This window comes from Phoenix dactylifera, unplaced genomic scaffold (assembly GCF_009389715.1).
Source record: "Phoenix dactylifera cultivar Barhee BC4 unplaced genomic scaffold, palm_55x_up_171113_PBpolish2nd_filt_p 000190F, whole genome shotgun sequence".
NCBI classification, from domain to species: Eukaryota; Viridiplantae; Streptophyta; class Magnoliopsida; order Arecales; family Arecaceae; genus Phoenix; species Phoenix dactylifera.
Genome location: NW_024067717.1, coordinates 256302 through 281773, shown reverse-complemented (window position 1 = coordinate 281773; position 25472 = coordinate 256302). Strand labels below are relative to the sequence as shown.

The 25472-nt window shown below is 36.8% G+C and overlaps 1 protein-coding gene across 2 annotated transcripts; it reads left to right on the top strand.

The window, feature by feature from the left end:
* The first annotated feature begins 52 nt into the window (after positions 1–52).
* LOC103721207 (DNA polymerase I A, chloroplastic-like) lies at positions 53–25101 on the top strand. Of its 2 annotated transcripts, XR_005507496.1 has the most exons (13): positions 53–427; positions 1882–2749; positions 3343–3531; positions 8745–9421; positions 12891–13305; positions 13647–13742; positions 14884–14976; positions 15092–15286; positions 18423–18515; positions 20917–21129; positions 22871–22960; positions 24014–24151; positions 24406–25101. XR_005507496.1 is itself a non-coding variant. In XM_039117213.1 (12 exons), the coding sequence occupies exons 1-12, from the start codon at positions 288–290 to the stop codon at positions 24565–24567; spliced, it is 3231 nt and encodes a 1076-aa protein (XP_038973141.1). In that variant the 5' UTR covers positions 54–287; the 3' UTR covers positions 24568–25101. The 2 variants fall into 2 exon arrangements, 1 of the variants encoding a protein (XP_038973141.1); XM_039117213.1 differs by lacking the exon at positions 24014–24151 and having other exon boundaries at positions 54–427.
* The last annotated feature ends 371 nt before the right edge of the window (positions 25102–25472 follow it).

The following is a 25472-nucleotide window of genomic DNA, read 5'->3' as shown; positions in this document are numbered from 1 at the left end:
TATTCTACAAACAGAGCGAACACAAGGATAGAGAGCATCTATGCCCGCCATAGAAATCTTCGGTTTCCTCAACCTTTGCGCCCTTCTCTCCATCTCCTCTTCTTTAGGGTTTTAGAGGGGGACGGCGGTGAGAGCGACAGAGAGAAGGGGAGAGTGCTACGAGCTTGGACCTCAAGAAGCCCTCTCAAGGCGCCATTCTTGCTGCGTCGCTGCTCTCTTTCCCTTCTTACTCCAAGACGGCTCCTTGCGGCCTCGGCGGTGGAAAGCTGGGGAGAGTCGCGGGGGCCATGGCGATGGGGCTTTCCACCTGCGGCGGCGGTCTCAGGCCCTGCTCCCCCTCCCCCTCCTTCTGCTTCTCCTCCTCCCTCCGCCGCCCTGTCACGGGCTTGACGCGGCCGCCCCTCCGACCCGCCTTGGGTGTCGTCGGGTATTGCTTTTTCTCTACTTCTATGTACTCACCATCTCTGAAGGTGCCGGTGTGAACAATTGCTGGAATAGATAGATACCAGATGCCCATGTGTGTTTTTGGTTCTTTTTCTTAATTTCAATTGGGTGGCTGGAAGTGATAGGAATCTTGGGGTAGGTGGTAGGTAAGTGGCAAGTATTGTTTTGTGATGCAGAAATTTCTGAACTTCTGGTTGTTATAATCGGGCACCGTGTTTTGAATTTTGCTGATACTGGGATCCCAGTAGATTGAGACTTGAGACCTTGGTCGAGTCACTTGTAGGTGCCCTGAGTTGGTCACAGGAAGTTTCCTGGGCTTTTTGCCAGGGAAATGCTTGCATTTCTGATCCATTTGTTACATAAGTTAAAGGATTGTTCTTTTGCCAATGGAATTTCACGAGATGTTGTTTTTTTGGAACAAAGGAATTGCATGGTAATATGACACTAGCTGGCCTTGTCCTTAGAAAGCATGATGGTGCTGTCTATGACATGTGCAAATGGTGAAAAGAAGCTGAGAGCACCGAAGTCGGCCGAACTATCAATCAAATTATATATACGAAATTGTAAATCAAGTAGATATCCAGATAGGTGTATTTTCCCTCCCATCCAACAAGTCTGATTTTTCTCTCTTTCTCTTCAACGATCACCGGCTATCCATCATGGAATTGGCTCTTGATGAATTGGAATCATATGCTGATTGCATACAGGTTCTTAAATTCAAATTGTAAATGCGAACAATGCAACTGGTGAGTCCCAACCATGTGAAAAAGTTTATGTCTTTACTTCGATTTGGCATCCAGTACAGGTCTGCACAACTGTTTTCAACGGCTAAATCTTGCAGGATTCTCTCCTTTGGTGCTCCTATCTGTTAATCCAGCATAAACAACTTCATATTTGAATTATGCATGAAACCTGTCTTTAATCTCAGCTTGCCTCTTCCAATGTTGGGATAATTGCTAGAGCCACATAGGGTGGTCAATGTGATAACCTGACATATAACTTTGTGGACTCTATAAGAGTTGATGGTTAGTTATGCATTTCATATGGTTCTTTTTGCCAAATTCTAGATGCACACTAATTTTAACTTTGTTTCAGAAGAGCTGTATAAGGGTGTTGTCTAGGAAACCATATCATAATCTTGACATAATAAATCAACATTAACACATCTGGAAAGTAACAGGTATCTATTGGTTTCATCTAGGCTATTGGATTGAGGATTATGCTAGTTCCATTTAGCTCCATCTATGAGTTTGAAAATTCTCCTTGTACAGTATTATTGTTGACTTCACTTGATGATGTTGTGGATGATGTTACTCTGCCGATGTGGCTCTGAATGAATTTTGTTCAATTTGAACGTATTAGCTTACCTTCTCAATGCATTCTTATTTCATCAGGCTTCAATGGTTATCTAAGATTTTAAAGCATCTTGGGTTGTAGGCAGGAGTATCATTCATTTCCAGAATCGGAGGCTCACTGTTCTGATAATTGGACTTATGGTTCCATAAAACCTGTTGTACCTCCGGTTAGTAGTTCTGGTCCAGTTCTTACAAGGAGTGACATGCACCATGCTGATGGCAATCCTTATGGCCCTAAAAACTTTTCTTCAGATTTTGGATTATCTTCCAATCATGAAGTAATGGGAAGGGCTTACAGTGCTATGCATGCATCACGTGATATGTACTCCAAATCTAAATCTACTTGGAATCGAGAGACATGCAAAATTATGAGAGACAAACTTTGTCAAGGTATTGCTCTTGGCCGTGTTTTAGCATCATCAGAAGACTTAGTAGACCTACAAGATGAAACTGCTTCTAAGAGTGCGAATGGCTTCAAAAAGGCAATTTTTCCAACTTATTCATCCATCAGGGGCAGTATGCTTCCTTGTTCTGCTATGGACAGCAATATTAATACAAGTTTGAAGGAAAACCCTCTAATGGATACCCCTTGGCATTCAAAGTCACTAATGGCACAGGCTGTTGAGGAAGGGATCCAGCCCAATGGATCACAGTTGTTGAAGCATATGGATGATGTCAAAGAGCCTCTTTCTGGTTTTGCTGGACTTAGATCTGGCAATGTAGGTGAAGCAGACAGAGAAACATGCCAAAGTACTGAGCATTTCGTTGAAACTTCTCTTGACCAAAGAAGTCATCCCGAAAACCTTATTGGGCCTAAGGGGGAAAACCAACAGAAGCTTGCTCAGATATATGACAAAGTTGTTGTGGTTGATAATATCTCAACAGCAAAAAAAGTAGTTCAAATGCTTATGACAAAATACAGGAATTTCATCCATGCGTGTGATACAGAGGCAAGTGGGCCAAACCATATATCATCATATGATACATACTAATAAGTCCACTGCTGTCTTAACTGTTGCTGAGTAGTGAATAGAATTATACAATACCTTTTTCAGGATGCATACAGAAATTTGCATATATATATATGTGTGTGTGTGTGTGTGTGTGTGTGTGTGTCACTATCCAAAATATAGAAGATTTATGCCTTTCTAAATGATGAGCATACTTATGTTAGACGTATGGCTTATTAGGAGTTGTGCGTGCTGGCCTATGTTAAAGTCTGTTCATATATTTCTGTTTTTTCTTGTAGTGCTTCACTATAGAAAAGTGCAAGGTTTATGATCATAGTAGGAAAACTCCTCAAAATCAAATTTGATTCAGCATTGAGCATAATCTATTTAGTTCTATTTTCATGTGTAAATAGTGTACAGGACGCTGCCTTTATATGCCTTTAAAATACACAAATAATTTTTTCACATTTATAAAAATGCATGGTTTCTTTTAAATATTAAATTAAGTTTGAAGACAGTGTACGGACTTATTTATTTTTGCTGCTTTTTTGGTTTAAAGTTCATTTGATTTGAACTAATACATTTCTGCACAGGTGTCCAAGATTGATGTTAAACAGGAGACACCTGTTGGTCATGGAGAGATCATATGCTTTAGTATTTATTCTGGTCCAGAAGCAGATTTTGGTTATGGGAAATCTTGTATTTGGGTGGATGTGCTTGACGGTGGTCGAAATGTTCTGATGGAATTTGCTCCATTCTTTGAAGACCCATCCATTAAGAAGGTTAAAAATCAGGGACAACTTTTTGTTATAATGCTAAATATTAATATTGAGGCATTTTTTTCCTCTAGTATTCATTGATCCTGCTCTTCATACATGTTGATTAGGTGCTGTCTCACGAACTTTACTATATGCTCTAGTCATTGAATTTGTTGATTGGATGTCAATTTGTATGTAGTATTTATTCCCATTCAATTTATTGTATATTCTTTAAAGTATGTTATTTATAAAGGTTTTAAGTTTTGTTCAGAGCCAATTTGTTTTGGCCAAGACTAGTCCAAAACTGGCCGAAATTTTCAGTTTCGATTAGTTTTTGCTAGTTTCAGCGATTTCAGCAGTTTTGGCTGAAACTATTTCTTTTTGCATTTGTTTTTGGTAAAACATATATGTTTAATATTTGCTGATGTTTTCTAAAATTTATCAATTTTGTTAGATATTACATTTACCCAATGCTCTAATTATCTAACTTATATTATTTTTTGGTTAAGCTTTGATATTATGGTGGACATGATGCAGTCTTGATGTGTATTTTTTAATTAGAAAGCATTATGCCCTCACATGTTTCTATGCTTCTTCTTTTTCTTATTAAGATGAGTGTTTTTCTCTTGTTTCAAGACAAAATGATATATTAAAATAAAATAGTGAAATGTTTTTTTATTTTTTTTGCATGGATGGGTTATTCAAATGAGAAAAGAGCAAACTATGATTTAATGGAATTTCTTTCCTAGATGGCTTTTTGAAATGGAATGAATGAAGTTTGCACAGCTAGTTTCTTTTTCTTTCCTTAGATGAGTTATTAAAATGAAACAGAACGAATCATCCGTTAAGCAAAATTTACTTAAATACAATAGTTAGAGCAAATACGATAAACTCTACAAATTAGAAAAATGTGCAGGAAATTATGATAAGGAGAACATTAAATATAATCATTGTATTAAGCTTTTAAACAGGTTACTTTCAGCAATAAATTATCGGAACTATGCAAATTATGATCCTAAATAACTCAAGATACAATAAGATAATGTAAAATAACTTTTCTTAATTTTTTGCTTGATTTTTCTTTTGTTAAAATTTTTCTTACCTTTTGGACCGTAACATGGAGTGATACTGTCTAAACTGAGACTCCACCTAGATGATTAAAACAGAAATTGAAACTAAGTTTAAAAATCTTGGTTACTATAAACTCAAGTGCGGGCAATGTTTAGTTCTGTGGTTTTTCTAAGTTTAGATTTTCAGCTTTTGAATTGATTGTTCACTAACATCTACTGCTTGCTGATATAATTGCCTCTTTGCTGCTAACTTTGAAAGAAAAAAGTGAGAAATTATATCATAAATGATAGCAAAAGGGGAAATGTATGAGGAATATTGATTATATGGTAGATGATGGGTGCCTCTATAAAAAAAATGATGCTAACATTAAGAAAACAATTTTAGAGGTATTTTAATAAGAGCTTGACCTGTTATAAGAAAGTAATGGAGCCTAGAATTTAAGTATTGATGCTTATTGACCATACCTTATCAATAAGTTATTGGTCCTGGTGTGCCTCTTGATACCATTACCATACTAAAACATAGTACATTACCTCATTTGGCATCAAGAGGTATACTGTGTATCAATATAGTATTATAGCATACTGGTAAGGTGTCGATGCCCTTAGGCTTACCTTTACAGGCATTGGTGTTGGTACTTCAACTAGTGGATGGTGAACTCAAGTAGGGTATGCATGGTTCCAAGTAAACCTGAGGACTCAATCGAACCAACTTCATTGGTTCGATTTGGCTTGAGTTTTGGCACATAATGATTCAGTTCTGGTTCTTATTTTGAAACACCCAATTGAATCGATTTGTTTTGGGTCAAGAGGTTGGATAACCAATCGAACCCAAACCAAACCCATCAATATTATATAATATTATGTATATAAATTTATAGTATACTATATAAAGCCTATAGTATAGTATGCATATAAATCTCATGGTTCGTTATATCCTAGACTTGTAGTTTTTGTTTACTCTTGTTTTGTCAAATAAAACGGTAGGTGTTTTCTTGTTGTTGTGACATCATATGTACAAGATTTGTAATTTGCTTTTTTTGCGATTACTATTGTATGCTATTGTTGGATTGCTTGTTGGTTTATGTTGTTCACTATTTGTTGTAAGTGGATTTTCTTGTGTAGAGTCAATAAATTATTATACTCTTCTCTTTTAAATTGTTGGGTAATCCAATAACCAACCTGAGCTAACCTGATGTTGTTGGGTTGGTTCGATTCGGTTCTAAAATAGTTTTGTTTTGTTTTGGTTCCAAGAAATAGAGAACTGATATTGGGTCAGTTGTCGGTTGACCTTTAACTAGTACCGACCTGACCCATATGCACCCCTTCCAAGTGCTTCAGTTTGGATATGTTAGAGCCATAGGGGAAGTCTTTTCTATGACTAAGCACATAATCCATGGCAACATATATTTAAGACTATAATTAGTCAGGTTCAACTTTGATCCATGCAAGATCAGAAACCAAACCCATCATGTAAAGGTGGGATGCTAAGGTGGATAAAAATTTATTGAAGAGTTTCAAGGCCCGTTGATGGGTCCTTGATAGCTAGTGGAGGATATCGGTCACACCAGACCCGTTGACTAGTCCTTGATAGCTCGGGACACCTGGGGTTCCTATTCTGCCCTGGCAGTACCTCGGTTGGTGTTTTTCATCTGGGAGCCCCCACCTCCGAGTTTTCTCAAGGTTAATTTCGATGGGTTTGTTTTGAATGGTGGCGCGAGGGGGGTGCAAGTTTTGTTATTCGGGACCCGGACGCCCGGGTTGTGGCCGCTGGGGGCTGGCAGTTATTCGACACCTCAATTTCTGGTGCGGAGCTGAGAGCTGCGTGGGCGGGCCTTCGTCACTCCAGGCGCGTCTTACGAGCCACCTCTATTATCCTGGAGGGCGACTTGGCTACAAGCATTAGTTGGATCCAGGGGGGCCTTAGGGGTGACTGCAGCAATCATCCACTGCTCCGTGATATCTGGATTATGTTAAGGGAGGGGGGCCATCTAGGCCAAGCATGTGTTCCGAGAAGCCAATGGGGCTGTGGATTGGGTGGCTGCTTATGTGGCCTATCACTCCGGAAGGATCCTGTGGGTTGGAGATGGGGAGGTGCCCAGGGCACTTCGAGGCATTTTATTTTCTGATTTTATTGGGTGTATTCGTACTCGTCAGGTATGATTTACCCGCCTTAGCCAAAAAAAAAAGGTTTTCAAGGCCTAAAGCTGGATCAGATTTAGATCCTAATCAGGTTCTTTCATCTTTAGGTCTAATTTCAAGCTTTATACTGGACTTCAACATTGAAAGGTTTAAGGTGCAGAGTTTGAGGGCTGAGGAAAAGGCAAGTTGAGGAAGGAGGGTTCAGTTGGAGTTGTGGTTTGCTTGCAGGGAAAGAATCAGATGATGGGAAGAGAAACTAGAGAAAGATGCAGTGGAGGGTGAAGATGTGTGGGCAGTGAGAGGGGGTTGACAGTTTAGTGTTACATGAATAAGGGGCTGAGTTGATGGATGATACAAGAAGGGGGGAAGTAGGGGTGAAGTTGGGAAGGGTGGGAGGTAGAAGAGGAAGTGGAGGAGGTGACAGAATACAGCAAGAGTGATAGAGCACAATGTATAGGTGCACAGTGTTGCTAAGGTCCAAGAAGCATGAGTAGGAAGGGCAAGGTTGAGGAAGAAGATACTAGGAGGTTGGGGGGGGGGGGGGTGGGTCCAGGGGATTGTGCTGTGAACAAGAGGAAAAAGTCAACAATTTTTCTTCTCTCTCTCTCTATATATAATTTGAGGTTTTGATAACCTACAGGATCATCTAATTTACTTGTAACAAACAGAAGTCTATGTATCGTATATCATATACATAATACTATTGCTTCAGGATTGCAATATCAGTTTCAGAAATAGTCAACCAGGATCCTGATTTTAAAATCAAATCGTGTCTTTCATTAGGCTTTAAACCTGATGCGAATGGGGACTTATTTGTTGGATCCAGACCCACTTATTGACTACCAGTTGGATTGGCTTATTGGGCTATTAGATTTTCTAGCATGACACAAGATTCTTTCTTGTACAAGCAATCACATAGTTCAAATGTTGTCTCGACTATATTGAATGTCATGTCATCACTTTGTTGCGTAGGCTTTGTATCTTTTGCCAACCTCATTGACATGTATAATCAGAGGTGCTATGGTGGCATGCATGTTTGCTACAATTCTATAAATTTCTACATTTGACATTGTCTCATGTTCCAAACAAGTAAATGCCAGCAGCATGTGGCCTTTCTGTTCCAATAGTAATTTGTAAAGATGTACAGTATTATTACATCATAGCTCTTGCTGCCTTTGACAAGGCTAAAGTGGTATTGTAAACTGAAATTACACCTATTGAGTGATATGCAAAGCTTGATTACAACTGGAACTTAATGAGAATAGAGTGCTGGGCTTAACTGGGTGATCATGAGCAGTTGATCAGAGATAAGTTACTGCTGTAGTTGCTTGCTAAGACTAGAGTTTTTATTCGGTGCATTAGGGTCAGAATGGGGCCTAGCAGTGACAAATAGAGGATTGAGAGAGGAAAATGTATTCAAGCTGGCTTTGACCTGTGCAATTCATGCTTTAAACATCTGTATTGAGGAGTTCGCAATTACAGAAAGGTCAGAACAATGGTGGGGGAGAGCCAAGAAGAATTACTTGAGGTAGTGAGAAATGAAATGAACCACTATCTAGTTAAGTTGGATCGTCCTAGGTTTGTTCTTGGATAGCAATAACTGAGGACGTATGAGCCATCTAGCCTTAACAGACTGATGAATTGAAACTTGTTAGATTCATAAACTTAGTTTCCTACCACCGGGCATTTGCATTTTGAACTTTAAACTGCTTGATGTTTCTCTTTCCTTTTATATGTAAAAGAATGTTGGAGTGTAGTGCTTATTTGTCATTATTCTCCTGTGCTCCTAAATGTTGATCTAACCATACCTTTACGTAGCTGACTTGCAATTAATGTTTAAGCCTACTTGAAGGTACTCTCTTATTTACAACAGTCGAGGAAAAACCATAAGTTGCGTTCTACTTTCTTATCAATTAATGACCTGGATAGCATGTGAGATTAACTTTAATTATTTTTGAGGTTGAATGCATGAACTGTCCACAGTTACAACATTAGTAAAGATGCTGTCTTTTCTACTTTTTGTAGGTTTGGCATAATTATAGCTTTGATAGTCATGTTATAGAGAACTACGGGATCAAGCTTTCTGGGTTCCATGCAGATACCATGCATCTTGCACGGCTATGGGATTCTTCAAGAAGAGCTGACGGTGGGTATTCTCTTGAATCACTTACTGGTGATTCAAGGGTCATGTCCAGGAAACAGTCATCTTGTGACAAGGAATTGGTTGTTGGGAAGATATCAATGAAGTCCATATTTGGTAAGAAAAAGGTGAAAAAAGATGGCTCTGAAGGCAAGCTTATCACTGTTGCTCCTGTTGAAATTCTTCAAAGAGAAGAACGAGTACCATGGATTTGCTATTCTGCTTTAGATTCAATAAGTACTTTGAAACTTTATGATAGCTTGAAGGAAAAGCTTGGGAAAATGGGTTGGATTCTTGATGGTGTTAATAGAGGATCAATGTATGATTTCTATGAAGAATACTGGCGTCCATTTGGTGTTCTTTTAGTCAAAATGGAGTCTGATGGAATGCTTGTTGATCGAGCTTATCTTTCGGAGATTCAAAAAGTTGCTATTGCTGAACAACAAGTAGTGGCAGACAAATTTCGGAAGTGGGCATCTAAGTATTGTCCTGATGCTAAGTACATGAACATTGGCAGTGATGCCCAAATCCGCCAGCTTTTTTTTGGCGGTACTCTAAATAGGTATCTGCATCATCTTCCTGTCAATGCACAATTTTCAAATTCTGTCAATTAATACCATGTTCCTCCTAATAAAATAGTCATCATATTCTTTATTATCAACTCTACCAGTCTTTTTCTTGATTAATGTTGTGCAGTCTTTTTGTTTTTTATCTTGTATATTATTCTAAAATTCCTAGTTAAGTACCAATTATGAAAAATTGCTGCGTACAACTTATCTGGTAAGCCCAATTAAATTCTTGAGATGGTTGTGATGTAATCTTGATTTTAAGGTACTTTTCAATGTACTTTTGAATATCATAAAGTGGTATCTAGAATATGCAATTGGATCACCTTTTCTTAGAACTTTAATGTTAAAAAAATGGGCAGCTCGTAGCTCGAGGCTCTTGCCACTGTAGGGTTTGGAGAGGGTTAGATGTACGCAGCCTTAACCCCGTATGCAGAGATATTGCTTCCACGTTTTCAACATGTGACACCCGAGATACTATAGAGCAACCTTGCCGTTGTGCCAAGACTTAACCACTATAACTTTAAACTTTGATATTTGAATATTGTAGTTTTGGGAAACTGTCTTTTTAGACAGAAAAGTAGTGTTTAAGTGCTCTGAAGAGTTTTGTCGTGCGCAAGAAAAATTTTGCAAGTCTCAATTGTCTCTAGTTGGGAAAGTTGTAGATTAGTTAATATTTGTATTTTTTGGGGGTGAATCCATTTTGTCTTGGGCAAGGTTTTAGATACTAGTCGGCTTTGTACATACCAAGGTCCGCCGTACCGGTACCGGTCGGCGTACCGGTGGCGGCCCGGACCGGTCCGTACCGGTGGTGTACCGGTCCCGAACCGGTCCGTACCGGTCCCGAACCGGTCCCGTACCGGTCCGTACCGGTGGCGTACCGATCCGTACCAGTGGCGTACCGGTCCTTCAACAATAAATTACCGATACCGGATTTTACGCTGATCCGGTACCGGTCCCAGGCCGGACCGATACGTACCGGCCCGTACCGGCCGGTACGGCAGACCATGGTACATACCCATCATTACGTACTGTACCAACCCATTGGCGGTATAAAAGGGGCATTGGTTTTGGCAAATACTGCTAGAAATGCTCCTGTATCACTCAAACCAACCCCATATTGAGCAGTTCAGCAGCAGAGTGTGGTCTATTCGCCTCTAGCTGTGCCTGTACCAGCACCAGACTGAGCCTGTACCACCCCCAAATAGTCCCTTTTGCAATTGTTCTCCCCCATCTGAAGGTGGGAATAAAGTGAGGGAGAATGGAAGAGTGTTTAAGGAGATTGGCTCATAGGATTGAAGTTTGCTTGTAAATTTTTTTTTGGGCTAGGAGATCATTCTAGCTAGGTAAATCCTCTCCTCTTTTCTTATTTCTTCAAAAATCTAAGTTGTATTTTGTTTTTAGTTGAAAACAATCATGGGGAATTTTGTTAAATGAGGATTAAATATTATGGATTTTTTAGATTTTGGTTTGAACACTATGCACTTAAAAACTCTGTAATTCTAAAATTAACTGAGAGAAGGCAGACCAAGAGCATGCTCGCCATATTTATTTGTGTACCCATCAACACCCTTTGGTCATGATCCTCGATAAAATATGCACCATACCCAACCCTAGGATGTAGGCTCCTGTACCTTGATATTCTCAAACCTTTCTTACAGGTGTGCAGATGATGTGGTGACAGTGTGCAGAGCCACTTGACTATGCCAGCAAACTCTATTTATTCAAGCCCAATTTAACCATAGAAAGTTGTTTGTCCATCTCTCGCTCTCTATATATGCTTAAGAAAACATGAAATGCAACATACATCCTGTCTTTAAAGTTTCACTGAATTTGCTTATTTGAGTCTTGAAATGTATAGAGTTGATGTTGTGTTTGTTAACAGAATGCTTAGAATATAGATTAACTAGAGCTGGATATGTACTATGCACATGAGAGGCCATTGGGTGCAGAGGCCCATGCAGAGTCCTGTTTGGCCAGAAGCCGGGTGGAGTGGCGATCTGCTTGGGAATTAGGAAAAGTAAAATCACGCTCAGGGGGAGGGAACTATGAAGACGCGCAATGTATTGAACCAACAGAGGTTTATTTTGGGGGCTGCTTCAAGCTTTAATCTGTGTCCTACTTCAGATGAGGTCTGGCCAATTAACTAGGACTGAATTTATGGGCCAGAGCTGACTTTCTAGGTCTAATTATGCGTAGACTGGTCTGGTTTGATCCAAAATGGCTAGAATTCTGTCTTTATAAATAAGGCCAGGTTTGGCACTCAAACCTGATTGTATAGAATAGAATTTTTGGATTAGGGCGTATCCAATTCTGATCGTTTTTCATCATGTATTGATCTAAGCAAAGTACCCATTTTGCATTATTGTTTGCACCATAAAGTTGGCTCAATTTGCTGTTCAGCTCAAGGAATGGTGGGGCTAAATAATAACCTTCCATGTTGTATGCATTTGTATTCATGTAAATTTATGATGTCCCACTCTTGTAATTTTTGTGAACATGATAATGAAGGTTCCCTTTTTGCTTCATGTTGCCTGCAATAGTTGAAACATCATTGATATAAGCGTTTACTTTTATACAATGTTTCAATTATCTGATCATCTTGGAACACTAATAAAGGCCAAGGATGCAGCTAACAACTATAAGGAGGGTCCAAGATGATTGTTTTGTATGAATTGGAAGTTGGAACACTTTGAATAATGTCTAAACCATCGTGTCCGTAAAGATGAACCTTCTAATATGTGAATGTAAGATCATCTTAGAACATTTATTAGAGAACTCTAGACTCTAGAGAGTTGAAATCCTACCCTGGTTGAGGAGTTAAGCATTTTCACTTGGTCCATGCAATGTGGTTCTTACATAGGTGCATTTGATTAGTGTATCAAGCGAGGTTTAGGCGTTCCCTACATGGAGGAGCTTTTAACCTTGATGAAAATGTGCGAGTCTTTACTCATCATTCATCATTGCTAAAACATTCACTTCTTCAAGGTTTTAAATACCAGTATCGAATCCCATACCCTTCTTTTCCATCAAAATAATATAGTATCAGTATGGTATGGATACCAACTACATATTGAAACCAAGAACATCAAAATAGTGAGGTACTAGTACGGTACCAATACCGATGGTATTTGCAGTATGGTTGTTATGATACCAGGGAACTAATTAGTATAGACTAGGATGTACAGGCTGTCTCAGAATGGGTTACTGGTGTTGGTTTCACACCGGAATGGTATGGTACCAACAGTACAATCCCATTCCAGGGGCTTTTGAGTCCATGCTCTTGATAGATTGGCATGATTGTTAGTCATTGAGTCCCATCTATTGTCATTTGTAACTACATATATGCTTGCATCCTTCTCACAATTATGATGACTCACACTTATGTATTTTGACATTAGGAGTTTCTTATTTTTGGGTTTCTACCAATTCCGTAAGTTCTTTTTTATTTCATTTTTTTTGCAGAAAGGATCAAAATGAAACACTGCCTTTATCAAAGACCTTTAAAGTACCTAATACTGAAAATGTGATTGAAGAGGGCAAGAAGTCTCCTTCTAAATATCGGACTATTAAATTAGACAGTCTTGGTGTACAAATGCCAACTGAGATGTATACGGCTAGTGGGTGGCCTTCGGTTTGCGGTGATGCTCTGAAAATTTTTGCTGGAAAGGTCTCCACTGATGAAATATATCTAATTGATGAATATGAAAATCAGTCTGATAGCACAAGTTCTGATGGCAAAGACACATCCTTTTATGGATCTGCTTATGAAGCATTTAATGGAGGCAAGGAGGGGAGGGAGGCTTGTCATGCAATTGCAGCCCTTTGCGAAGTTTGCTCTATTGATTCCTTGATATCCAATTTCATTCTTCCCTTACAGGTGACTTGATACTATGGCATATGTTAAATTTTTTAATCTATGGACAGGATATCTTGGACATAAGAACAGAACAACCATAGGTGCACATATAATTCTGTCTAATTCTCAAAAAATTTCATCTGATAATGTGACATACAAAACAATATTTAGATGTGATTTAAGATAGTATGCTTTTGATATGTTCATGTTATGTTCTTTCTTTTTTGTTTTGTTGGAGGTGGTGGTGGTGGTGGTGGTGGTGGTGATGGTGGTGGTTGTGAAGGTAGTTATTTGAAGAGATCTTTGGTGTTGGCCAAAAGTATATAGTGGCTGATGGTGGTGCTATCTTCTTGTGGATGCAGGGGAGTCATATATCATGTAAAAATGGGCGCGTTCACTGTTCTCTAAACATCAATACTGAAACTGGACGTTTATCAGCCAGGAGACCAAACTTGCAGGTTCTGATCTAATCTCTTTTGCTGCCCTATTTGTCATATGGTTGTTCGAAGTGGCGAGAATGGTTGATTATGAGGCAATATTCCCGATATTCTTGCCAAGTTGCTAATTTTTGCTTGAAAGATTTAATACCTCTTGCATAAATTTCACATTGATTGTTTTATGTTATGGTGCACTTCTTCTCCCTTCTATCGCTTTGTCATACTCATCATTTAAATGCATGGATTTGAAAATTGAGCTATGGACCTGTATTGGTCACTGGCTGGTAGAATGCACACTACGATGAGCTGGTACCTGTTGGTTCAAATGAGCCAGAAAAAGCGTACAAGTTGTATGGGGCAGAGGGTTGTTTCAGAGTGGCAAAAGTGGGTATGTGGTCAGTTCATCTGTTGTACCATCACAAGAAGCCACTCTGGTTGATATAATACGTACTGGGAAATACAGGGTTGGTAGGGGCAATATTTCAATCCTTAATCTTATGTGGATGTATTCTTTGCATTTCATGACTCAATATTATAGTCAGGAAACTTAAATGTTCAAGTGTCCTAGGAGGAAAGCAGCTATTTTAGAAACTGTTGCATTTGAGCCATCTGGATATTTGATGTTCTCATGTGCTAGAAAACCAAGTTTTCAATTGGCACTTTTATTTTTCATTTAGCAATAATGAAACAATTTTTTGATGCTAGATGGATTTTTTTTTGAGTTCTGCAAGTGATAAACATTTAATTATAAAATAGTATGAGGGAAACAAGAAAGATACCTAGAAAAATTTCTAAACTTGAGATTGTGTAAGGTCAAATTTATTTGGGTTTTGTGTTATTATATGCTGCATATTGTTTGGTTTTGTATTTTATTCCATGAGTGTAGGATTGAACCAGCATCCTGTAATTTATGGAAGTATAATGCTCTTGGAGCATTTGTAATATTGACAACCCATTTCTAAAGTTTGTTGCTGTCCACTGCATAGCTCAATCATTTGATCATGTTATTATCTATGAAGGTTGGTGGATGATTTATTCGGTTAAACTGACCCTGCATTTTGCCCCTATTATGAGATTATTAGTATACAATTGTGCTTATTGCATAGTCTTTTACAAATTTTACAAGATTTTATTTACATGTTTTTTCCTGCCTTACAATCAGAATCAACCAGCATTAGAGAAGGATCGGTACAAAATTCGGCAGGCTTTTATTGCTGAACCCGGACACACTCTTATTGTTGCTGATTATGGGCAGGTTAGTAGGCCAGACGCCAATAAAAAGTTGTTGCTTCCTAAAACCATAGTTTTTTATTGCATGAATTAATTTGTTTTTTTATTACATTGGATGTTGTTGAATAAATCATAAATAGCTGGAGCTTAGGATCTTAGCACATCTTGCAAACTGTAAAAGCATGCTGGATGCCTTCAAAGCTGGTGGAGATTTCCATTCTAGGACAGCTGTGAATATGTATGCCCATATCCGTAAAGCTGTTGAAGAAAAGAGAGTACTTCTTGAGTGGCATCCTCAACCTGGTGAAGAGAAACCTCCAGTTCCACTTTTAAAGGTAATTATGTGCTGAATCTTTGTACACTCATAGTTTGGGATCGTAAATAAATAACGTTATGAATAGCAAGCAGTTGATTTATTCCAGTAACTTTGTTGGAAGATATGTCAAGGAAATAATGCTTTCATCGTTCTAGCTTTCTTTTTTGTTGTTTTAGTATAAACATGAAAAATTTCACTTGTAAAAAGAAATGTAAAGGTCATTTTTTTATTATTTTCCTAGCATCTTTCTATTTGCGACTTCGTTATGTTGTTTTTTTTGTTTATCTAATTGATCTTATGGACACCATGATTTTGTAGTCAGATCGTAGTAAGACAAATCAGCATGTCTAGCTCCTACGGAGTTGACTCAGTACTCAGTAATTTTTTGTGACTGCTAGATGTAAAAATTTCAAATTGTCAAGGATTTTCCTAGTCTGTCAGGTGTCACAATTTGGCTCATGTGGAAGTTGCATTTGTCCTTTTTTTTTTTTTGATAGTGCTCTTTTGTGATATCAAGCGTCTTCCTTGAAAAATCAATGGCGTATCCAACTGGCACTAACCTTCTTCATGCTTTATTTAGTGAATATCTCTATTCTCAATCAAACTTAACATACATTTGGTTTTATAAAGTATTTATGCTATATTCAAATGTCTGATTGTATGCAATTATCCACGCACCATAATGTGCATTTCTGGCTGAACTGGGTTGGTTTTGTTTGGATATGATCTAGATTCGAACAAATCCTGTATTTTCATTTATTTTGGTTGAATAGGTTGGTTGGGTGGTTTTAGATTGAAACAGATAATTTTCAGTTGTAACTTGGCTGAAATTCTTTTGTTATTATTTTTTCGTGATGCCCTTGAGTTCAGAATGGGATCTTGCTAGTATGTTATAGACTGAACCTTTTAATTGGATGGATTTTGGAAGTTTGCAGAAGGCTTGGAGGCATTTGGATGTTGAAGTCTATAAATTTCAAAGGATAGGGATAATTCATCCCCAAATGTTTTAGTTCAGTTCCTAATATTTGAATGAAAGTTGCTACAATACACATGCTTTTTACACAAGCATATTCAATCTCCTTGGGATGTAGTATTTTTATCATCATTCTCATTACTTGTTGTTACACTAGTATTCATGTTCAGATGCAATTTGGAGTTAATATGTGATATTTCTTGATTATTTCTAAATTTCTTGATTATTTCTAAATTTGGAGTTAATATGTGATATTTCTTGATTATTTCTAAATATGTGATATTTCTTAATTCTTTTGCTACTATATCATAATTCTTTGTTGAGATGAACTTTGGATCATACAATCACAAATTTAGTCATGTAATTTTCTGATTCTGAAATTATTAAAAGTGGGGACTTTGTAAATTTCAAATTGAATGCATATGTTCCTTATGTAGAGAAGTTGGACTCTTTGGTCTGTTAATGGTCTTGTGAAATTTATGATCATAATTGTTGGCATTTGATATATTGCTGAGTTGTGTTTCTTCAAGACTGATGCTTACTTTTGTTGAGTTGCTAAACTAAATAGGAATCTCAAAACCAAGATATTTAATTTTCTATGATGCCTACCATAACCAACCTAATGCTTCTCTTTGTTTTCTTCTTTCTTCAGCAGAAATGCTTCTCTTTTTTAAGAAACATATTGTAGGGTGATATGTTCTTTGGTTGTTTGGTTTTGCTTTTTTTTCTTCTAGTTTCTCTTTTATGTATCTTTCTTACTTGCAAATAAAATGTTGTTGCTTCATTTAGTTTCAGACTGTGACTGCTGAAACTTTATTAGTTAAAGAATGTCATGGTCGTAAATGATAATAAAATGTTTTTAAAACCTGCACTATTTTTCCATTTTCTTTTTTCAATCTTCTTTCTCATATTTTTTGCATCACATGTTCATTCCTGTTTTTAATTTTTAATTAAATCCTGACCGCAGTTTTCCAAACTAGGACAAAAACTACCGAAACTATTTAAATATTTGTCTGTACATGAAGTGAATTGCATACTAAATTTAGTTTTTTTCTGAACCTTGGGAAGCACTGTAAAGGAAGATGAATTGTGGCTTGCTACTGTATAATGTTTGTTTGGTAAAACAGCTGAGGAATCTGGAGGCATACAGAATTGTCCAGTCAATCATTCTAGTTGTCCTTTCAGTTACCAACTCTATGACATTTAAATGGATGCTAATTTTCGAAGAAGTACCACCACAATTTTCTTCCAGTCAAAGGTTTTGCAAGTTGTCACTGTTATTATCATGTCCTATCAATGTCATCACCATATAGCATGAAAGAATATGGTAAGTAATGTAGGCATTTTTAGGTATCAATGGCTATGAGATTCAAATACAGTGGAAAAGTCAAAGGCTTTTAATAATGCCAGATAAAATTACTAGGTCTCTACTAGCATTATGAAATGAATGATGTATTCCTCTTGTTTTCAGAAAACTTTACAAGGTCGGACTTGCTACCTTACAATGTCAACTTATTTCCCCTTTTCCTGTGCATGCAAGTTGGTGTGCAGGTTTTTGCGCATCTGTGACTCTGTGTTTGGGATTTCTGATATAAACATGCTGCTATGTGAGTATGATGGTCGACAGAATCAATGCCATCCCTAATGGTTTTTTTAATCTTGCAATCCCTAATACCAAGATAAATTAGAATCTTTTCTGTTCATATTTTTTTTATTCAAATAAAATTGACTTCTCCTTCTGTAAGTATGATGATTTGAATGTTTTGATGCATCAGATAATAGCTCTTTCAACTTGAACCTTTCTGTAAACTCTTGTTCTATATATTGACTGGCATCTGCCTTGTATGATTTAATCATGTAATTTTTTTTATTTCTTCATGAGTGATGAAATTATGTGAAAAAGGGACAATTGCAGGCATAGTGCAGACTGCAGAGTGTTTGATTCTCTGCATCATCATGAATGTGATAGGATATCTCAAGATATCGCTGAAGTTTTTTTAAATTTTTTTTAATATGTGAGATTTTTGAGCTAGAGGTCAGGGATCAGTATTTATTAGTTTGTTCTGTATCTGTATCACACTAACCATTTTTGTTCCAATTCTGAGCCTCCGAGGCTTATGGCTACATGGAAAATAAGAACCTGACGTGTACTGTCCCTCCCTTCTGTTTATGCTGGTTACAGGATGCTTTTGCTGCTGAAAGAAGGAAAGCTAAGATGCTTAATTTCTCTATTGCTTATGGAAAAACTCCTGTAGGGCTCTCTCGGGATTGGAAGGTACTCTTATCTATAAATGGTGCCATCTCTGTTTAATCTTGAGGTTTTAAAAAAGGCTGAATCTGTTAAAGTCAATTTCCGTTTAGATATTTGTGAATATATAGCTGTAACATCAGAAGAGGATGGATCTATCCTTGAAGCACTAATTGCCTTTTATTAGGTATAGTGGAGCACTCGCTTTTCTATCCATGTCCATGTATCTTAGATGCTTCATGACTCTGTTAGTTTGTAAAGGTCTTAAGGTGTTTCTAGTGGTATGACTTCAGAAAAGCTAATGGATCTTTGACATGGCAGAATCTATTTGCAAATGGATTACATAAAGACACAGAAATACTTCATAAAGATGTATAGAACTATCAGATGAAAATATATAGTAATCCATAGTCAGATTCTCAGAAGCAGCTGGTGGTTGCATGGAGGCATCATGAACCCTTCCATTCCTGCAAGTGTTGTTGCTAAGTATCCGAAATGAAATACTAATTACATATATAATTATATTGTGTTGTTGCATTTCTCTTCATCACTTTTCTTCAACCTAATAATTGTAGCTATTTCTTTTCTTCATGTGGTCCCCTAGAATGCTAGATGGAGAACAATGTAGTCAATAGGTTAGGTTATTGTGTTTTTTATAAATTCTGAGTGAATGCTCAAAGCCTCTTCAATAGTCTCCGGACATTTCGACTGAGGCCAAAACGATCGTGGAAAACACATGGACATCAAAGGAGAGAAGGTCAATCAAGAAAGGTTATAAATTTCTTTTCTTAACTTTGTTTTGCACCAATTCATCAACTATGTATCTGGCCTGACCACTCAAACTTTTAATTGTTGGTTCCATAATAAATTTCATCCATGTCCATGATGTAGAGCAAAAAGCTTATCCAAGCATCCTTGTCTTGGCATATGACAAAGGTTGAGAAACGCAAATATATGACAAGTCACCACTCTAAGGCATTATCTGAAGCCACTCTCAACTTGATTCTGGAATGAAATTAAAATCTTAACTGAGCAAAATGTACATTTATGATAGCCTTCCAAGTTATAGATAATATTTATTTTCTCCCATTTCTTGAACCTTTATCCTCCTTGAATGTCCCCTATTATGATGCCACTAAGTCAAAATACGAAAATGTTCCTTATAGAGGTGCCAGGCCCACTGTTCCTTAGAGGTGCCGAGCCTACTGTTCCTTAGAGGTGCCGAGCCCACTGTTCCTTATAGAGGTGCCAAGCCCACTGTTCCTTATAGATGTACCAAGCTCACTGTTCCTTATAGAGGTGCCAAGCCCACTGCTCTAGAATCATCCTCATTGCATGCGTTTTTTTTTTCAGAATAAAAAAGCATGTATCTGTTATTTTCTTGTTTGTTAGTGGCTGTTAACTTGTTTTGCCACTTTGCTGTTTTAAAAAGAGTTCTATTTGATGAACTGTCTTGAATATGGTTTGATGTTTTTTCTGAACCTCTCAAAACAAAATCAAACCTTTTCAGTTTTAGCTACATCAGATCTAAAACTGAGGTTGGTTTCAGAGTTTCAGTAAAAACTTTCTAATGGCCAAATTTATACTATATAAGTCATATGAGCATTTATACTAATCTTGCTCTCATTGTCTCTCATGTCTTTCAATTGTGAAAAGCATGTTCCTAAGATTAAGCTTGAACTATGCAAGTTTTCTGAATATTGGTAGTGTAATGATGTTGATATCAAATAAATTTAGAGAAGTAAAAAAAATTTGATGAAGACTTGGCTATACAACAGTTAAGCCTAATAGCCATTCAGTTGTTTTTTTTTGGATAGTCATCAAACAGTATAATGGAATGGTATATCCCACTGAATAATGATGTGAAGCGTGGTTATACATGGTCATAGACATCCATAAATGCATCTCATAATATACAGACGTAATGCAAGTTTTCAGCATGAGACCACAAATTGATATACTTAGAAGGTCCTGAGCAGTATAATACATTTTAAAATGAAATCGAGTTATTTTTTAATATTTTAAAGCTTTTTTTGGACTCCCATTCTATCTATTCTGAAAAGTATGAGTTGCCCAATCAGATGCTTAGAAGTGGGCTAGCGACATTCAAGTAACAAGTTTTCCAAGCTTGATGTATATATTTTGTATGTATGATTTTGTATTATTACACATTTAAAAAATTACTTAAGCATATAGTTATACAGATGTATCTAATGAATTGAAAAATGATAAACAAACATGCAGAAACAGTGGTCCCAAGAATATTATTTTGACATATCTGGATTTATTGGCAGAAAATTTATAATCTAAAAGATAGATGGAAATTGTTCTGTATTGATTTAATATTTACCAATTGTCATTAAATCTCTAGGAAGAATCATATAAATATCTATGTAACTGTCCATCTCAATAACATTTTTGTGCTTAGGTCTCTACCAAAGAAGCAAAAAAAACGGTTAAACTTTGGTACGATGATAGAAAAGAAGTTCTCCGGTGGCAAGAAGAATGCAAAAGACAAGCATGGGAACATGGGTGTGTTTATACTTTGCTAGGACGGAGACGCTGTTTTCCTCCAATGACTCATGCCAGTCATGGTCAGAAGGGTCACATGGAGAGAGCTGCAATCAATACTCCAGTACAGGTACTTTTCCTTTTTTAGCATGTCCTGGCTGCAACTAGAAAGAACTTGTTTGGGAGATTTGCCTTTGAAGTTATCAGCATATTCATTATCATGAGTTCTGTTGTCTGGATATTAGTAGCAGGAAACTTCTATCCAGGTTCCCCGCCTGTTTCAGAATTTATTAGGGAAAAACCTGCTTTCTATTTTCAATTTTTCAAATAAATCTGTATCCTACAGTCACACTCAAATCTGCTCCTGCTTTAGGTAACCAATGTCTGAAGTTGAAAGTTGTATTTTCCTCTGAGTTCTTTTACAAAACTAAAAGATGTTAGACATCTCTTTACCTACTGAAATACCAAAATGATCCTTTTGTTCAACCTTGGCGTGATGTAGCACTTATAAAGTTGGTGTTTCTGAAAAAAGGAACTAGATGGTGAGCAAATGCACTTGTACACATTTATGGGCAAAGATTACTCTGAAAGCACTGAATCACAGTGAAGTGTGAAATGGTGTAAATTGCATATAGCTTGATGATGGCTGAGTGTAGATCCATATAGCAAACTGAAGATATTGCGATAAGGCCTGTTCTTGATTGTGTTTTATTGCATAAATATCCCGGAGACAATATTCCGTGACCTACTGACAAATAATCCAGTAATTCTCAAATTTATTTTTTGCAACTCATTCTCAAATTTATTATCCAAACTTTCTCATAATTTTGTTCTTCCTTGATAACAACACTGTGATTTTTATGTTGACTTTCAATTTTTTTAAAGATTTCCTTGATTTTTAGAATGGTTTTTTTGCGTGTATACCCTCCTAAATATTTTGAATTTGCATGAATACCCTTACAAAGTTGTCATTTACATGTATATCATATATATTTTTCTTTTGGCAAGTCTACCCATTAAGGGTATTTCAGTTATTTAAATTTTAAACTGCTCATTTCTTAACGGCATTAGATGACATGAATACATATGCAAAAAAAAGGAAGAAGAAGGGTATACATGCAAAACAAGTGTTTTATGAGGCTATATATGCAAATAGCAATTCTGCAAGGTTATTCATGCATATTTGAACATTTAGGAGGGTTTACACCCAAAAAGAACCCTTTTTGAATATTATCTATCCTATATTTTCAAGAAGTTCTTTTTATTTATTTAATTTTCAACAATTTCCTAAATTATCTGATTTTTTTCAAGTTACATACTTCCATGCATGGCAAATTAATTTCAAATCCTAGATATGTACTAAGATATACATTTATACATGCTTGCATGCACAGAGCATGTATGTTGCACATACACACAACACAACACAACACACACACACACACAGCATTACCTAAACTGATATATGAGAACTTAGAATCTCCCCCTAGTGCATACACTGTGGAACCAAGTACCATTGGTGAACTTGTTACCGATATCTGGTGCGGAAGTTTGTGATGCTGTTAAGTTGGTTTTTTATTCACTTTTTTCTCTGTTTTCTTTATGGTGCAGTTTTTTATTACATCATCAAAAGCTATAAATCTTATCAATGTTTCAAGTGAACTTGAGTTTTGGACCTTCTTATGTGTATGCTATATGGTTAGGAAGTATGGAACAATTGATTGTGATATAAAACAACTTATCAATTGGAAAAGAATATTATGATCTCATTCTTTGTCCTTTTCCTTGAAAGTTGAAATGGCTACCATTGCATTTGTTCCTGCAGAGTTGTTTTACCTATGCAACAATTATATTTCTTTTGCTTTTAACAGGGTAGCGCAGCAGATGTTGCTATGTGTGCAATGCTTGAGATAGACAGGAATACTCGTCTGAAAGAGCTTGGATGGAGACTATTATTGCAGGTTTATTAACCAGATCCCATTCTTGATTTTTCCCCCCATATTCATCCAAAACAAAGAAAGTAATTAATCATCCATAATTAATAATTTTCTGATAATAGATTAATTGTAATTTTTGACAACCAGATTAGGTTAATCTCCTCAATCCTTGTAATCTGATTCATTTATCTATAAACTTTCTTTCCCCTTCTTCCTCTTGGATGCTAATTTTATTTGGTAAGAGACGGGTAACATGCTTATGATCATCGTATTTAGAGTTTCTAGCCCACTTTTTTTTGGTCCAAGTTATTTTATTAGTTATTCTCTGAAAATGAATATTAAACACTTTATCTTCATCAAATATATCGGTTGTTTCTTCTCTCAGTGCCTACCGGACAGTGCTTGATGGTTACCTTCTGTCAATGAACTAATGCTTGCATATATCTTTTTGAGCATCAATGTGATGCTGCTACTGTCATGTCATTCTTTCTTTAACATTATTGATCCTTGGTCGCTTTATGTGAATATTCTACCATTTTACTCTGAAGGATCCCAATTTTCTAGCGAACTCCATCAGGGCATGGCTTCTGGCTGTTTAGAGGCGGCACTTTCTTTTCAGTTCTGTGCTAGTTATACTAGACCTACATGCAAACAGCTTCTTTTGACTCCTTACAGGAACCTGACTGTATAACCTTACATATAGTTAGTTCTAAACCCAAATCATAAATTGAGCACTACCTTTTTGATGCAAAATATTAGCTGATAAGGTTGGTTTATGTTATATTATCACGATCTTATGAACTTGATGTAGATGACCTGAAATGCCTTTTTTGACCTAATATACCACAATGAGAGGCATTGTCTGATTGGATGTTGATGCCAGTGTAACTTTCTTCTGTCCTCTGTTAGTGTTGATACTAGATGCTTGTGCATTGACTCATGAATTAGGAGCCAGAGTTTGATTAGAATGCACTTTTATCTGCACTATTTTACTTTTTTTTTCCATCAATAATATAGATATCGTTTTGGCTAGTTCTAGAAGCATTGTTACAGAATATTATGTGCAATTGTCATCAGGTTTGTGAGCGACTCCTGCTTCAGTTACCACTTGCCATGTTCTGATAACTCATCCCAAAATGTTTTTGCAACCACAAAGAAGAAAGCCTTATTACTGGTCAAATTTTAACTTGTGGGCTTGTTTTCTCAATATCTCAGGTTATTTATTTTTTTTCCTTTTAGATGCTAAACCTTGTGAATCTTCCAGATTGAATTAATCAGCATTGTTTTATTTCCAGTATATTTTTTTTAAATCTTGCTACAAGATCCATAAATTTTTTTTTATTCATCTATTTTTGTAAAGCAATCCATCTAAAGATTGCAGCTCATTTGGTGTTAGTTTTGCTTAGAGTAAGTAGTTTTCTTTTCACTAAGCAGCCAAAAGAAGAATGACAAGTATATTGTGGAACCAGGTGCATGATGAAGTGATACTGGAAGGACCTACAGAGTCAGCTGAGCTTGCCAAGGCTATAGTCACCGAATGCATGTCCAAACCCTTTTATGGCACCAACTTCCTCCAGGTTGACCTTTCTGTTGATGCCAAGTGTGCACAGAATTGGTATGCGGCCAAGTAAGGTGTCATTAATTAGACCCAGAGTTTTGCTTGTAAAGCCAACAAGAAGGGTGTCAGATCCACCTTGGTTCATAGGCAAGATAGCTACAATGTATTATGTGATGGAAATTTTGGTCAATCGGACATGCACCAAATTTTTGGTCGGTATGGGCATGGTATGTGGCCATGAGGAGCTTGATCGGTCATATTCACACGTTCTCATATGTGTATTAACATGAGTAAAAGCTGTTCAGATGGCTGTCCATTGTATATTAGGTGGTGGCTATAGTAATGCTGTCTCCTTTTCACATTTGTTCCCCAGTTCTATTCAAAAATGCCTATATGGAGAGGAAATACTGGTGTGTACTGAACTGGAGAATAGGGAGGGTGTCCTTGTTTAGTTCTAGACTAAATAATGGTTGTCCTGATTTGTTCCTTTGATTGTTCTAACTCGTGATTTTGTATGATCATCATTGAGTTGAATGGAGATACTCAAACTCCTATTGTACATAATATTCTTCTGAGAAAAATGGATTCTTCTTGTATTTCAGATGTACATCTACGAGAAGTTGGATGAAATCTTGGCAGAAATTTATCTGTCATTGTTTTCATATCATCACACACCAATCTGATCATGAAATTCTCTGTCAATTGCCAACTTCAAAATCGCCTTGTTCAACATTTTTTGTAAAAAAAATTAGCTATCACCACCAGTAGTTGCGCTGCACAGGTAGAGTTCTGAATGTTTTCAAGCTGAAAGCCGAGCACTTGGTTAATGTAAACAAAGTTGGTACTACTTGCATTTTTCTGTTTGCTGCTAATGCTTCTCTCTTTACTAGTTATCATTCTTAATCTTCAAATAAAGAGATCCCATCTTTCATGTCAGCAATTAAGGAGAGATTGTTAAAGCCGGTTGGTTGTGGAGCT

Coding starts and splice junctions, on each gene's coding strand:
- LOC103721207 (XM_039117213.1), top strand. CDS start 288: ATGGCGATGGGGCTTTCCACCTGCGGCGGCGGTCTCAGGCCCTGCTCC. Junction 13,743..14,883: donor CCAGGAGACCAAACTTGCAG/GTTCTGATCTAA, acceptor CCTTACAATCAG/AATCAACCAGCATTAGAGAA. Junction 14,977..15,091: donor TTGTTGCTGATTATGGGCAG/GTTAGTAGGCCA, acceptor AATCATAAATAG/CTGGAGCTTAGGATCTTAGC.